Raw genomic sequence first — 15715 nt, 5'->3', positions numbered from 1 at the left:
GTCAGAGAAGTAGAACGCAATGCAAGTTCAACAGCTCATACAAAAAAGCCCCCAGGTATTCCATGCACTTAAAGCAATCATGCACACCCTCACAAAATCATCAAGCGGTGCAAGTGTAAGACGTGGAGTATGACTCAAATCAGTCAAAACAGAGCCCCAAGTTATTCTAGACGGCTGACAACCCTCCCCTAGTCCCCGCCCCCTGCTCCGGCAGTACCGCTCCTGGGCGGAGCTCGGCCGCAGGGCGGGGGCGGGGCCGGCGCGTAGGCGACGGGATGACGTCAGGGCGCGGGGACGCCCAACGCGGCGACCGGCGCACAGCTGGGCCGGCGGTGGCTGCTGTCGCTGGCTTCGCGCTGCGGGAGCCGCCGGGTCCGCGTCCACTCCCTCCGCCCTTCGTCATTCGCCTGGTCCGGGTCTCCGCGGCCCGGCGCCGGCCCGCCATGGTGCGGTCGGCGAGCCCTGCGCGGCCCCGCTGAGCCTCCGTGCGGCGGCGAGCCCGGCTCGGGGTCACCATGCCTACCCGTGAGTGTCCGGCCGAGGGTCGGGCCGGGCGGGGGGCGTTGGGAAGCGGCGGCCGGCTCGGCGCGCACTCCGGGGTGCCCGCTGCGGCGGCGGGGAAGCCGGGCCCGGCCGGGGAGAGCCAGGAAGTGCCCGCGACCCGCTGAGTTACTTTCGTTTCGGCTTAGCCTTCCCGCGGGGTGGCGTGAGCCCGTTGCACAGACGGGGAAACTGAGGCCCGAGCGTTAAGGACGCTCGGCTAGTAAGTGGCCGAGCTGGAGTAACGTAGACTTGTGGGACTTCACGAAGTCCACGCTCTTTCCGCAGTCCTCTACAGAGCCAGTGGGGACTTGTTGGAAATGCTGAAGAGAACTGCGGTCGTGTCACCTACTCACTTCCTCAGGAACTAGGCATCGCCTTGTGGGACGCAGGGTTCCGGGGAATCCGGGCCCAGCCCAGAGCTCTTCCTCGAGGGACGCGAAGTTCCCGCAGCCCTGACTTTCTCCTTGTCCGTAACCCGCGGGGGTGGCTGAAGTAGGTGCTCTTTTCCGACTTGTTAGGCGTCTGTGCCCCAAAATGTGGCTGTTGGAGCACCTGCATCAGATTGACCTGGCTGCTGATTAAAAATGCTGTTTAGGGTTCCTCCCTAGGCACTGAGACACCGTAGCTTGGGCCCCGGAATCTGTGTGCTTAATAAGTGGCCTTCGTGTTATTGAGGGACCCTAAAGTTTGAAAACAGTGGATTTGGGGGACGTTTTGGACAAACCGGGTAAACAGTATTACTAATGACCCATTTCGGAACGACCCAGAGAATTACCATGTGACTTTAAACCCAGTGGCCCGTAGATAGATCTGTGCAAACCAAAGAGATTCCCTAATCTTGGACGGGAGGAAACACGATGACTGATTAGAGATTGTTTTCAATTAGGGGACTTTTGAGTAAGTGTTCCATATTGTAAAATCTGTAAACACTTGTAAATAGCTCCTAATTAGCTCATGTTATTTAAATTCCTAACTCTTCACCGTCCTGATTTTGGTAGGCATAGGAGACACTGGATTTCCAGGTCAGCCAAATGCACGTTTTGTCTCTTTGTGGGTAAAGAGTTATTTCCGGATATTAAAAAGGTTTATGTAATGCTGTGAATGATCTTAATGAAACGATTACTTTCAACCGCTCCTACATGTGTGGGTAAGGTGGATTTTGTTTTCTGAACACAGTAATGTGTGCCCTTAATTCATGGTCTTGAATTTTGTATTCATTTAATATGCCAGCGGTTTAGATTTTCATCATATTCCTCTAGACTAGAGGAATATCATCATAATTATAATTACAATTTCTAAATTCATGTCATTCAGGAATATTTGAGATTAGTATTGTGCTACTCTTACTGTCTGAGAAAGAAAAAGGGAGGTAATAAAAACTTCTTCTTGAAAGTTAAGGCTTCAAATGGAATTTATTGGTAAAATCGCAAGATAAATATGTTACGAAATTAAACAGATTTTTAGTTCTAAGATCAGCTTCATGGAGTGGATTTAGGAAACTTGTTCCTTTTCTTTTTTTTTTTTTTTTTAAGATTTTTATTTATTTGACAGAGAGAGAGCACTTAAGTAGGGGGAGCAGCAAGCAGAGGGAGAGGGAGAAGCAGGCCCCCCACTGAGCAGGGAGCCACATGCAGGACTCAATCCTAGGACCCTGGAATCATTACCTGAGCCAGAGGCTGCTATTTAACCACCGACTGAGCCACCCAGGCACTAAAATATATGATTTACTGTGTAAAATGAACCATGCTATGTTTGCATACTTAAGAACGCAGATTTTATGACCTGATTGGAAGGCAAGTGAAATGTTTGAATTACCTGTCATTACTGTTAATATTTATTATGGTACAGTTTCTATGATGCATGAAAGTGGTACCAGCTGGTAGTACTCCTGTGAAGTGGTGTTCAGGTTGCTTTTTGTCTCCTTTTATGGCCAGAACCTCCAGAAATTGCTGGGATAGTTCAGCAGACAGTAGTACTTCTCAGAAACTGCCTATAGAATAAATTTCAACATAAGCAGAGACAGCAAAATTATTACTTTGGGAATTTCTTTTTCGTCTTTGGGGATGTTTTTAGGATGTAATTTCTCCAAATAAACTGATTTTTTTTTTTTTTTAATGTTGTTCAGAGGCTTGTTTGTAAGCTCATCTAGTTAATCCTTAAGGCTCTAGTGGATGAAGATAATGCTTTTCTTTTAGAGATGATCACTAGGGTCTCTCAGATTCTGTAATTCTGAAAGTGACCATTGCTCGGTCTTGAAATGATTCTACTCTTGCTGCTATGTTGCTTATTTGGAATACTGATACGCTCAAATCACTGAAACTGGTGTTAATCAGCAGAATCTGATATAGCATGGTACACCTCTGAAGGCTAAGCAGTTGCATTATCTCATGAATATTAATGGTAGCTTCATTGGAATTATTTTGGAGAGCCATACTCTTTTTCAGAAAGCAGCTACCTGGAAGAATGTCTGATGGGAAGGTGCTACGGACACAGGGGCAGTTCTGTGATTGTGTTACTCTGTATTCAGCCAGTAGTTTGCAATAAACACTAAGCACAGATTTCAAGAGTGTTTCACTAAATGATCTTTTCAAATCTACGAACTTATAATTTGATACATAATTTCTCTAGAGGCCTTTATTTCTTCCTGTAGTTTCAAAGGACCATTAAGAAACATTTTGATGGTAAAGATTTTCAAACACTGAATCAGAATTTGAGTGGAAGAAATGTTAAAGCTTCTTAATCCAGTCATTTTCTTTTCTTTTTTGTATCAGGAGACTAAGACTCAATGAATTTCAGTTACTTGACTAAGGTCACACCTGGCTTGAACGCAGATTTCCTCTCTGTAATCCTTAACCACAGGGAGCTTAGATGAAGTTTATTTTTGGTTTTCTAGCACAAAGTTGATCTTAGTTTACCCTCTCCCTCCAATTTTTTCTGTGAGGTTACACAAGGACAAAAGTAAACTTAGCCAAAACTCAAGTCAGACATGTGAGCTTACAAGAAGACTTAACATGATTGTTTTTGTTTCAGTCTTGTCACAGGAGTCTGGGGGAAGAAGGCCGAGGATTTCACTGACGTGCTCGGTAGACAGCTGGTTGTATAGGACCACAGACTTTCTTTTTCATTAACTAGTAATGTGAAAGAGGTTCTGTAGCTGGTATTTTGCCTAAAAACAGGCCCAGTAAAATGTGCTCTGTTATGATCTATGTAAAGGTATTGTATATGGCTAAGGGGAACTGAAACTGTTAGCCATTTTTTGCTCTATATAACTATACTTTCAGTAATTTGTTGTTAAGGCTTTCTTTTCTCACTTAGATGTTGGCATTGATATCTGGTCAAATTTGTTAGGCTGTGGTAACGTGGTCATTCCATATTTGTTTTTTCCAAGTTATGAGACTGATTATATTTGACTTATTTTTCAGTCCATTCTTATGAAAGAGGTGCAAAATACTGATGAATTGTGAAGTGAAAGATGGATGCTGGTTGAGGTGTTTCCATTTAGAAATGCATTACAAGCAAATGACCTATTCCTGGCTTGGGAGCCATTTGTGTTCATTTGTTCTCTATGCCCTTCCTTGCCCTTCCACCCTCTACCTATGTGTACTGCCAGAATTATAGCTAAAGAATTTTCTTAAAGTGACCTTCCACTTGACACTGGTTACTATCAGATCTCATCTTTCAGTCTGTTCCCACTCATGGGACATGTGACAGTAAAGGTGATGTAGGTGGTGGGAGATAAGGCTGGAGGAGATAGGAGCCAGAATTTGAAGGATCTTATATGCCATGCATTGAGCTTGACTAAAATTGTGTTCAATCTGTCACAATCACAGTAATAGTGACTGTCCTTTTTATAGGCATATTAGCCATTTCTAGTATACTGATTACTTTATAAAAACTGAAACTTGCTATTAGTAATAGAGAATTAATGATTGGATACAGTATACTTTGTGCTTTACATGAATTATTTTATTTAATTATCTTTTCCTTTGTGGGAGGCCTAATTTAACATAGAAATAGAGAGATTGAATTTCAAGAAAGTTAAGTTACTTGCCTATGATAGTAAATTGTGATACGATGATAGTAAATGATAGTAAATTGTGGAAATGGGATCAGAACTAGATGCATCTAACTTCTGAGTCCCCGTTATTTTTTCTAACTATGCTGCCCTGAGCCAGGCAGGATTGAATCTACCAGATACCATCAAAATTTTTTTTTAATACCATTACATTTGCTTAGCACTGTGCTTAATTACATAATAGGTGCTTGATAAATGTTGAATAAATGAATGATTGAATGTTAACTGGAGTCACAGAAGTTATTCTTCGGACACCAAAACCTGAAATAAACTTTTTCCCTTTAAAACAGTGCTATAAGAGTTCTATAATTTATGATTAAGTTCTTAGCAGGCCTGCCTATAACATTTGTGAGGCCTGAGACAAGAATACAAATGGAAGCCTGCAAATCATAGTCTTAATCAGGATTTCTCAAACTTTGCTCTGTTGATGTCTTGGATTGGATAATTTTTTGTTTGGGAGGTACAGGGCAGTCGTGTGCTTTGCGAGATGTTTTGCAGCAACTCTGGCCTTTACCCACTAGAGGCTTGTGGTAAATTCCCCTGTTCCCTAAAGTCTTGGCTCTCAAAACTGTCTCCAGGCATTGCCAGATGCTCCCTGCGAGGGTGGAGGAGGGTAGGGTGTAGGGAGGTCATAATTGTCCCTGGGTTGAGAACCACTGGTTGAAAGATTGAAATGTTATAGATCAGGCAGGCTCTGCCTGCTGCCCAGAGCCCTGCTTTGCCATCTAGGGTCCCTGCAGCCTGCTCCCCAGAGATTGCCTTCTCAATCTGAAGGCCCAAAGGAACATGCAGGGATGATTGAGTCAGCAGTGACCTGTTGGGTCAGGGCAGGGTCTTTCCTGACCCTAAATTGGGGTTGACTCAGGTAACATTACTTTAGGGAGCCGAGGCTGCTTTCCCTTTGTCCATACCTCGCTTTTCCATCTCTGGATTTCCACAGTTCCAAGTAACTTTGCAGAGCTGAACTATGGAGACAGAGGGGTAGGTGGAAAGAGTGAGCCCAACATTCTGGAGAACTCGCCTGCCATTGGGGGTGATTTGGGGTTAGCAGCTTAAAACAAAACAATTTCAGTGGTTTTCAGTGTTGCCTCTCTGTCCCCTCCTCAGCCCACAGATCCCTCTAAAAGGAAAAAAAAGTCCTTTGTTGAGGGGGGCAGAGGCCTTTTTTTTTTTTCCTTAGTCAAAAATGAGGGTCCTAGTTCTTAGAAGAAAGCTACATTTTACCCATTATATTGCTCTGCTGTGGTATGGAATGACCCAGTTTTCATTAATGGGGTTTCTGTAGGAATGGGATGGATTGCAGAGGACAAATCTGATTTCATGTACTCTATCATGCTCTCTGTTTGCAGATTTGTTTACTGCTGCCTACCTTTAGGTATTATTAGATAACATGATTCCAATTTTTATTAAAGGAGGAATCAATATACAGGTATTTTTATTTCTATTTTATTTTGGTGCAAAGAAGGTGGTTTAATTAAAGCACGGGGACAGGACCCGCCTATTGGGGTATTTTTATTGTATTTCTGAATCATAGTCTTTGTGTATGAACAACCAGCTCTGTTATAAACTCCACTTTAAACTCCATTGGAGGATCCCCTGTGTAGGAAGGGAGTACCTCTTTATAGTGGTAACAGGAAGGTTTTTATTGAGAACATTGTAGGAAACGGGTCCCTGACATTCTCAGAAATGGAGAGGAGGGCACAGAAAATCCCAGTATGCCCCCACCACTTGAAGGAGGAAAGGGTAGACCAATAGCAAAGATATGAGATGTTTGTCTAGGTTAGGGATTCTTAAATATTTTTGCAAAATGAATCCTGTTGAGAATCTGATGAACACCATGATTATTCTTCCCTAGAAGAATCCTTAACATTAAAATATTGCCCTGAACTGGCTGTTTCTTTAGCCTTCAGGAATGAATTTTGATCAATTGATCAAATAAGTATTGACCGTATATGGGAAACCATTTTATTTGTTGTGTGATTGCTATTGCTGTCATGTGCTAGGTGATGTAAAATGCTCTGACTTACTTTGAGCAGTGGTTGGTGAATAATGTTGTTTTTTAATAGGAAGTAAAATAATGGGGCTTTTTTTATCATTAGTATTTTATTCTGAAAGGAGGAAGAAATAATCTGATTTATTAAATGGTGGTTTCAATCATGAAAACCTGAAAGGTTAAGATGAATCATTATGTGTGGGTTCAGTTTATGGAGCATTTGTAGGGATATGTCTGAAACAATTGTGCGTTCTAGAATGAACATGATTCTAGGCAAATATGATGTAAAATGAATGCTAGCATTTTCTCCTATGATTAATATGTCAAACCTGTCAAAATTCTCTCATCATTTGTATTTGTCAGGTTCATTCAGTTCTTGAGATGAGCCTGCTCTTGCATATGCTCTAAAGCAAATGGGAGCTACTATAACTTTTCTTTCTTTGTAGGCTTTCATAGTCTTCCTTTTGCACATGTATTTACTGCTCTTTAGCTTCAGGTATTTAGGAGATAGGGTGATCCCATTTTTATTAAAGAAGGAGTCGCTACACAGGTTTTTTTCATTGTACTTCTTTTTCTTTTTTTAAGATTTCATTTATTTTTATTATTTATTTGAAAGAAAGAGGAGAGAGAAAGCATGAGAAGGGGGAGGGTCAGAGGGAGAAGCAGACTCCCCACTGAGCAGAGGAGCCTGATGTGGGACTCCATCCTAGGACTCTGAGGTCAAGACTTGAGCTGAAGGCAGTCTCTGAACTGACTGAGCCACCCAGGCGCTCTCATTGTACTTCTCAATTAAGAGTTTGCTGTATTCTAAAATTAGGCATTAAATCTTTTGCTATACGGTCCTCAAGAAGACTTGTCCTTCTAAATGCTTTTTGTTTATTTTGTTTGTTTGTTTTTATTTGTAGTTGGTGGGTTATTTAGCTGTACCTCTTTATTTTTACTACCTGAACTCTAGGGTATTCCTGCTGAGGTAGTTTTCTGGGTAATGCTAAGTGTTCTTCACATCCCCTGGTACTTAATTGGCTTTTTGAACAGCTGTCTTGGCAATTTGCTACAAAGTTCTCTGTGATGTGGTTGTACTTAACTTTAAATGGATCTCACTCCTGGTGGGCAGAGAAAATGAAATACAAAGTGTTCAAGTTTGCTGTCATCAATTCCTCCAGCTTCATAAACTTTGCAGAAGGTACTGTGTCAGGGCAAAGGTCTGGCTTAGAAATTGAAATGAGTGCCCCTTTTATGACATATAACTTAAATTAATTTTTGAACTTAGTTATAAGTGTTTTTACTAGGTGTTTGTTGTATTAAGTGGAAACTAAGAGATACTTACATGTAGTAGGATTTATGTAATTGTACATTAGAGGTAGAAATACTTGATGAACATATTATCTGGATCAGTATGTTGTAAGCACCAGACAGTTACATCTTGGATTATTACCATTTGCTATATATGGTTCCAGGAGGGCTTCTGCGGAGAGAAGAGCACTCCAGGCGAACGTACAGTGGCAGGGGTTTGGGGTGTAAGTCCTTTATGCATTTTCCTTGTTCTCTTAGCTGGGCTGTACTCTGTGGACCTCAGCAGGCCAGTTTCTTCTTCACTTCGAAGTACCAGTTAGAAACAGACTTAAGCATCTTGTCTACTCCTTGCCACCTTTTCCCTTGGTTCCATCCTGATTCTTTGCTTGGTCTTCTAACAGTGGGAAGCTCTCCCAAGTTTGTCTTCCTGCAACAGGTTCATGAAATGGCAGCAATTCAGGTGCAAGAAGAGAGTGATAGATGCCTGTTCCAGGTCAATTCTGTTTATATTGCCTTTATGAAAGCTCCATTCCCTGGCACAGGATTCTCTTTGTTAGGTCCTGAGAATTCCATGTTGTTCTTGACCAATATTGGAGGGCGGCACAAACCTTGAGCTGCCTTTAGAGCCCAAATTTCCCAAGTGTCTTTTGTGGGCATATAATACAGACTTGTGAGTGGGTGGGCTGCTCTGCCTGACCCAGCTTCAGCTCAAGTGGCTCTTTTTACAGGGGGATTCTGTATTTGGTTTCAATAGGGAAATAATGTTGGCTGCTTCTAAAAAATTTGAAATTTGTAGTCTCAGGAGAATATTCCCTCTGACAAAAACATAAGGTAATTTAGAATCAAAAGCTTAGTAATACACCAAAGCTGTTTGAGCTAATGGTGTCTCACACGTTTTGCTCTGATGATCTCCAGGAATGGAGTTGTCTTATCTCTTCCCATAGTCCTTTCAGTCATAGGTGCCGTCAGTGTGCCCTTGCAGTCGCTTTTCAGCTTTTTTTGTGTTCTGTTTGAAATTCTCTTAGAGATACATCATTCAGCAAGTTATTTTAGTGTCTACATGTGCACTGCTGGGTGGGGAATATAGAGATGAATAAAGCAGTCTCTAGCTTTAAGAAGTCTATAGAACTTTGTGTAGATGGCTGTAACACAAAGAAGGAAATGGTGAGCACCCTAGGAACTGTGCTGTGGAGTTTAGAGGAGAAACTGGAGGGGAAATGTGAGTAGAAGATGGCATCGGAAGCCTGAGGAATCATAGGAGAAGCTTGGATTTGGGGACTGGGTTTGAGGTGAGTCATACAGGTAGAAATAACCAGCAGGCAGTTGAAGTAAGTCATTGGCACTGGGGAAAGTGAAAGCTTTAAGTGTGTGTGTGTGTGTGTGTGTGTGTGTGGTAATTTTGTCTTAACACATTTATTCAGTCCCTGCTATGTGTCCGTTTTTATAGACACCGAGGACACAGCAGTATCCTCATAGTGAACATGATGGACATCATTGTGGATGTCATGCCTGCTCTCTTGAAGCCTAGTCTGGTGGGGAAGACAAGTCAAGAACACATAATTACACTGACCAGACAGGGAGCTTTATACGCACTTGTACCTGTTTCCTTCGCCACCATACATAGCTTTTGATACAGTGCTTGGCGCATGGTACACATTCCTTGTATATTTGTAGCATGACTCAGATTACTAAAAGAGAAGCATTGGTTGCTATGGAAACACATAAGTGAGGTTGGAGGGAGAACATTTAGAGGTTATTAAAGTACAGTTATCTGAGTGATGGGCTATGGACTTGGATGATGGCAATGGGGTAGATTGCAGTGGCCCAGTCTGTAAACTGCTGGGGACGTACAGGTGACAGAATTAATTGGATGAGGGGTGGAAGGAGAAGGGGAGTTGGGATTCACTCTGAAGTTTCAGGTGTGGTTGTTTGGGCGAATTGCTCTAGTTTGATATGGGGACTTTCTGAGGAAGAGCAATTGGGGAAATTAAGATGGGATGTTGAGTCCATTTTAGGCTGTGGTAAGTGTACGATGCCTGAAAGGACATTCGGAGTGCATTTGTAGGAGCTGACACTGGTCAAAGTTACTAAAGGATAGACTGTAAAGACTGAAGATGATCCTTGAGGAACGTGTCCTCTTAAGGATGGAATAGGCAGAGGAACCAAAGACGAAGCAGATGGGGCATTACTAAACCAAATACCACCAGGACAAATGCTTGACAAGAACTGTGTTTAAGACTCAGATTGATGAAGTTTTAGAATGTGAGTGAGGTTCAGTGGGGGTGGGGCCCAGAGCCGATGATCAAGGAAGAATTCTTGAGACATCTTTGGTGCAAAATGGTGGTTTATTAAAGCACGGGGGACAGGACCTATGGGCACAAAGAGCTGCTGCCCCGGGTTGTGGGGGGGGGCAGGTTATGTACAGTGGGGTTGGGGAGGTAAAGAAAGAGGGAGGTTTCAGTAGAACTTTCATAAGCTAAAGGAGACCTACAGGATATCAGATCCCAGAGGCCTTGCTATTGTCAAGGTCGTTTTCCCCTTCTTAGCAAGGTATTAATGTTAAGAGTTAAGATTGTTGGGAGATTCCTAACATATTCCTCACATACGTCCCACCCAGGTGTGGGGGTGGGGGCAGGTTTCAAGGTGTCAGCTTTTGCTCGGTCCTCAGCCAGCCTTCTGTTCCCTCATCAAAATGGCAGTCCATTTATAGTAGCATTTCAAACATTCCAATAAGCAGGAAAAGAAAAAAACAAAGCTGGATAATCTCTTACTGTTTGATCTGATGCTATGACAATAATTTATGAAGTGTTAGAGAAAAAAAATATCTTATTTTAAAGCTTGGGGATCCAAAGATGATTATGTGTCTTATACATGGTATGTACTGTCCTGTAGTTACGTCCTTAACTGTCTTGTACTGATTTTTAGCTGGGGGAGGAGAGTGTCCTACTATACTTGGTTGAGAGGGTGTAGACTCTTTTATAACTCCTGTGTAGACTTGCTTAATTCTGCAGTTTGCAAGTGAAAATTAAGGCAGCTCCACATAGGTACTATAAAATATTTCACGTAGAACATAACTATTAACTTATCTTTTGCTCTCTTTTCTTGGAGTCTCATTATTATGTACATTTGTGAAAGAACCGAATGATTTGCTGGCAGCAGATACAAACTTAACTGGCCGAGGAACTGCTTTATTTCACAGAAGTGAGAGGCACAGGCCCTTGAGCTGTCACCTGAGCACCTCTGTTAGCTCCTTGAGCTCTTGGCACTGTTTTCTCCCCTTACACAGCTAATCCTCCTCTTTTCCCTCCACGTCCATTCTTCTCTGTGTATTTACTCAGTGTAACTCAGTAAGCAGCCTCTATTCTCTGTTTCAGCAGCATAGAAATATTGCTGCTCTTTTCATTGCTGGCCCTGATAGGGTACAGCAACATGCTGGCTAAGGGCTGAACAATTTAAAATTTTTTTAATTTCAGTATAGTTAACATACAGTGTTATGTTAGTTTCAGGTTTACAGTATAGTGATTCAGCAAATCCATACATCACCCAGTGCTCAAGACAAGTGTACCGTTTAATCCCCATCGCCTATTTAACCCATCCTGCTGTCTATCTCCCCTCTGGTAACCATCTGTTCTCTTTCGTCAGGAGTTTGTTTCCTGGTTTAGCTCTCTTGTTTTCCCCTTTGCGCCTTTGTTTTGTTTCACAAATTCCACATAGGAGTGAAATCCTATGGTATTTGTCTTTTTCTGACTTATCTCACTTAGCATACATAATACCCTCCAGATCATCCATGTTGTTGCAGATGTCAAGCATTCGTTCTTTTTAATGGCTGAATAACACTCCATTGTGTGTGTGTGTGTGTGTGTATCCCATCTTCTTCTTTCTCGATCTGTCATTGGACACTTAAGCTGCTTCCATAATTTAGCTATTGTAAATAATACCGCAGTAAACATAGGGGTGCATAAGGGATGGACAATTTTAAAAGCTTTGTGTCCAGTGGTTCTGAGGACATTAGGACACAACTTAGTGTGGTTTGGCTGTTGAGCTTTTGTTGGGGTGGCAGTTGATTCCACCAGTCTTAATTCTTTTTAACCTAAAATTGATTCCACCGGTCTTAATTCTTTTTAACCTAAAATTGCATTGTATTGGAACCTTGCTAAACAATTTAAGTATTTCCATAAAAAATAATTTTCCACTCATTGTTTTAAATTCTCAAGAGTAAATAAGTTTCACTAATTACAGTAATAAAATGAGTAGTACAAATGTATATATATTTACAGGTTCTTCTTTGTGTATAACATCACAGAAAGTTGCTGGGTTTTTTTCTTCCATGCGTGTAATACTGTCTTATCTTTGAACTTGAGGAAGATTTAGTAACACATTGAAACCTATGGCATCAGATTTTAGTATTCAATTCATTAAAATATATTAGAAAATATTAGAGTACATTCTTAGAGTTTTGATTAACATAAAAATCCGTTGTGTAAACTAACCATAATGACCATAAGGTATGTGTGTAATAAATTTAAAAAGGGACGCCTGGGTGGCTCATTCAGTGAAGCCTCTCTGACTCTTGATTTCTGCTCAGGTCATGATCTCAGGATCCTGAGACCAAGCTCTGAGGTGGGCTCTGTGCTCAGCAGGGAGTCTGCTTGTAATCTCCACCCCCTGTCCCTCTCCTTTCGCTCCTCCCCGCCTTTCTCAAATAAATACATAAAAACCTAAAAAAAAAAAAAAAAAAAAAAAAAAGAAGTCTTAGGCTTTTGATTTTGTGTTACCAAAATCTTGTGTATGAAGTGAATACAAAATGTTTAGTGTCTCTCTGCTTTAGTTAGAAGTTTGGGGAGACTGTATCAAACACTGAACTTTGACAGTTTAAATTAGTAGTTTAATATTTTTTTATTCAACTTTGTACTTAGCAAGGCTTATCATCAAGCCCTATTATTTTGCTGTCTTTAAACTTGGAATAAAAAAACAACTTAAAATATACATTCTGTTTAGGTACATAATTACAGTGCTACCTATCTTTTCCTTAACTGTTTAATCAGAAAATTTAATCATTTCAATTCAAATGAAAATCTTTAACATATGGCATAGACACTGTGGGTGTTGTGCAATTTATAAGGAGACTCAGTGCTGTTGTTATATTACATGTATTTGTTCTAAAAATAATTTGGAAGTTACAAACATCCCCAACAGATTTAACACTTGTTATTCTATGACTAATGAGGAAATACACATTTGTTAAAATTTAAGTAGTTGGGGAATTTTAAAGCTGTTTTGAATTTTGCTTGATATAACTCATATCCTACATGTGAAATGTTCAGAGGACTTTTATTAAAAATAACTCATATCAACCTGAGAAATGTTTCAATCATTGCCTGTGTACCTATGTGCCTCTTTATGCTCATATGGGTAACAAATTAAGATCTTTTGATTTAAGGGCATGCCTTAGTTTGTTTAGGTAGAAATGGTATTTGTTGGTGCTCTGAAAAAGAGCTTATCTAAAAATCTTCAGAAACCCTCATCCCTATCCTTTTCCTTATCGAGGTTTTCACTGCTTACAGTAGGGTAGCATTAGGATTTTAAACCACGACCTTATTATAACAGATACATACTAAGATCACAGTAGGTATAATGAAGGAAAGAACTGATTTTTTGGGGGTGGGGGGCACCTGGGTGGCTCAGTGGGTTAAGCCTCTGCCTTCGGCTCAGGTCATGATCTCAGGGTCCTTGGATCGAGCCCCACATCGGGCTCTCTGCTCAGCAGGGAGCCTGCTTCCCCCTCTCCCTCTGCCTGCCTCTCTGCCTACTTGTGATCTCTCTCTGTCAAATAAATAAAATCTTAAAAAAAAAATTTGATTTTTAAAAACACCTTTATTGAGATATAATTTGCATCCCCAAAACAATTTACCTGTTTTAAGTGTGTAGAAAGACTTGATTTTTATATAAAACAAAAACCTTAGGAATTACCTGAGCAGTGCTTATATGAATTTCCAGAAACCTCACTTTTTTTCCCCTCTAGATTTGGTTCAGTGAGACTTACACTTCAATAACTATTAGGAGACTTGGTAAAATTAAAAGATTTAAAATTCCACTTCTTTTTAATCTCCTCATTGTGAAGAAGATATTTATAATCTGTGGATTTTTAAATTTACAACGTAGTATATCTTTAAGTTTAAAAATCTGAGATCATCCAGGGTCAGATTACCATATGAGGACAGTCATATTGGTAGAGGGGAGAATTCACTGGACTTTTTTTCTCTGCCTGCTCAAACTATGATAAAACAGAGGATTCCCCTGTTACAAAGGAATAGTGGGCCATAGTTTCAAAAGCAAAAATGGCTTCAAGTATGCATTTGTTGCTCGGCTTTGGTGAAAAGTTACATGGAATCGCTTCCATTAGTTTCCTTACTGGTTTGGGGACACTTGTGCTAGAGTGCCGTGTTGTTAAAAGCAGAAACTCACAGCGCACAGTGAGTAGGAAAGCTTTAAGGAGACCTAGGCAGCAGTTGTCATTTGGCTGTGAGTTTATGAACTCCGGGGGTTCTTTCCCCCTTTTCCCAATGGTTCAGGGCTCCGTGCAGCTCTTGCATGTCTGGTATGCTGAGGATTTGTGGTCACTTTTTGGTGAGGCACTCAAAGAACATAACAAAAGCTTCTCACTTTCTTCATACATATTCTTGTGTCCTTGGGGGGTATTTCAGAGTTCAGAGTAGCATAAATAGGAAAAGAAGATAATTTCTAGAAATGGGATGTTTTGTAATCTGACACATTCTCAGGCTGGGTGTCATTTCTCCATTCTCTGCCATCTGACTTTTGTACTGTGGTAGTAATAGTATAGTTTTTTGACAGCTGCGTAATATTTTGACTATGTGGCTCTAGTCTCCACAAACGAAACAGCTCAGGTGTTTTGTTTGTTTGCTTTGTTTTTAAGCCATTTCAGGAAGACGGTGCAATGCATAAACTGTTAAAGAGCACAGGCTTTTAACTGGATCCAGCATTTCTAGGTGTGTGACCTTGGACTCTTACCTTTCTGATTCCCTCTGTAACCTGTAAGTATTGATTCCTCATAAGGTTGTGAGCATAAAGGAAGATAAAATCATGCGGGTATAGTAGATACCCGCATGTTTGTTGAATACATTCTGAAAGACTCGACTGACTGAAAAGGAATAAGCAGGGAATTCCTGGGATAAAGTAGCCATTTGGTTAGGTCTTCTGATTTTCTACTATATTTTGCACTATATCCGTGAAACCAGAATTTGTGTCTTAATGGAATTTGCATTTAGTCTTTGATGTTGTGTTAGTTGTCTAGGGCTGCTCTAACAAAGTAGCACAGACTGAGTGGCCTAAACAACAAATTTATTGGCTCAGAGATCTGGAGGTCGGAAGTCTGAAATCAGGGTGTCAGCAGGGTCTTTCTGAGGACTGTGAGGGAAGGGTGTTTTCCAGGCCACTGTCCCTGGCTTGTAGACGGTCACTTACATGTTCATACAGAGTTCTCCCTGTATGCATGTCTGTATCTGAATTTCACGTCTTTAGCAAGGTACCAGTCATATAGGATTAGGGCTCACTCTGATGACTCCATCCTAACTTTATTACTTCTGCAAGACCCAGTTTCTAAATAAAGTCACATTCTGAGGCACCGGAATTTAGGACTTGAACATGGAACCAGGGGAAATAAGTTGACCCTCTAATAGATGTGTTTGAGACATGAAGGTGAAAGTTTTTTTTAGTTACAATGTTTCCGTTTTAAAAACTGTGCTTATCTATTAAACCTTGATGGAAACTGATGGCTGGGTTGCTTTTTCTTT

At 41.0% G+C, this 15715-nt stretch overlaps 1 protein-coding gene across 1 annotated transcript in view; it reads left to right on the top strand.

The window, feature by feature from the left end:
• The first annotated feature begins 477 nt into the window (after nt 1–477).
• Nucleotides 478–15715, top strand: part of EFR3A (EFR3 homolog A) — a 117528-nt gene continuing 102290 nt past the window's right edge. The window contains exon 1 of the mRNA XM_044244933.1: nt 478–525. Within this exon, the coding sequence (XP_044100868.1) occupies nt 516–525 (10 nt within the window). The 5' untranslated portion in view covers nt 478–515. The remainder of the gene's footprint in view (nt 526–15715) is intronic.

Source organism: Neovison vison, chromosome 4 (genome assembly GCF_020171115.1).
Source record: "Neovison vison isolate M4711 chromosome 4, ASM_NN_V1, whole genome shotgun sequence".
Lineage (NCBI taxonomy): Eukaryota > Metazoa > Chordata > Mammalia > Carnivora > Mustelidae > Neogale > Neogale vison.
The sequence above is the reverse complement of the archived record's forward strand: the minus strand, read 5'-3'. Positions and strand labels throughout refer to the sequence as shown.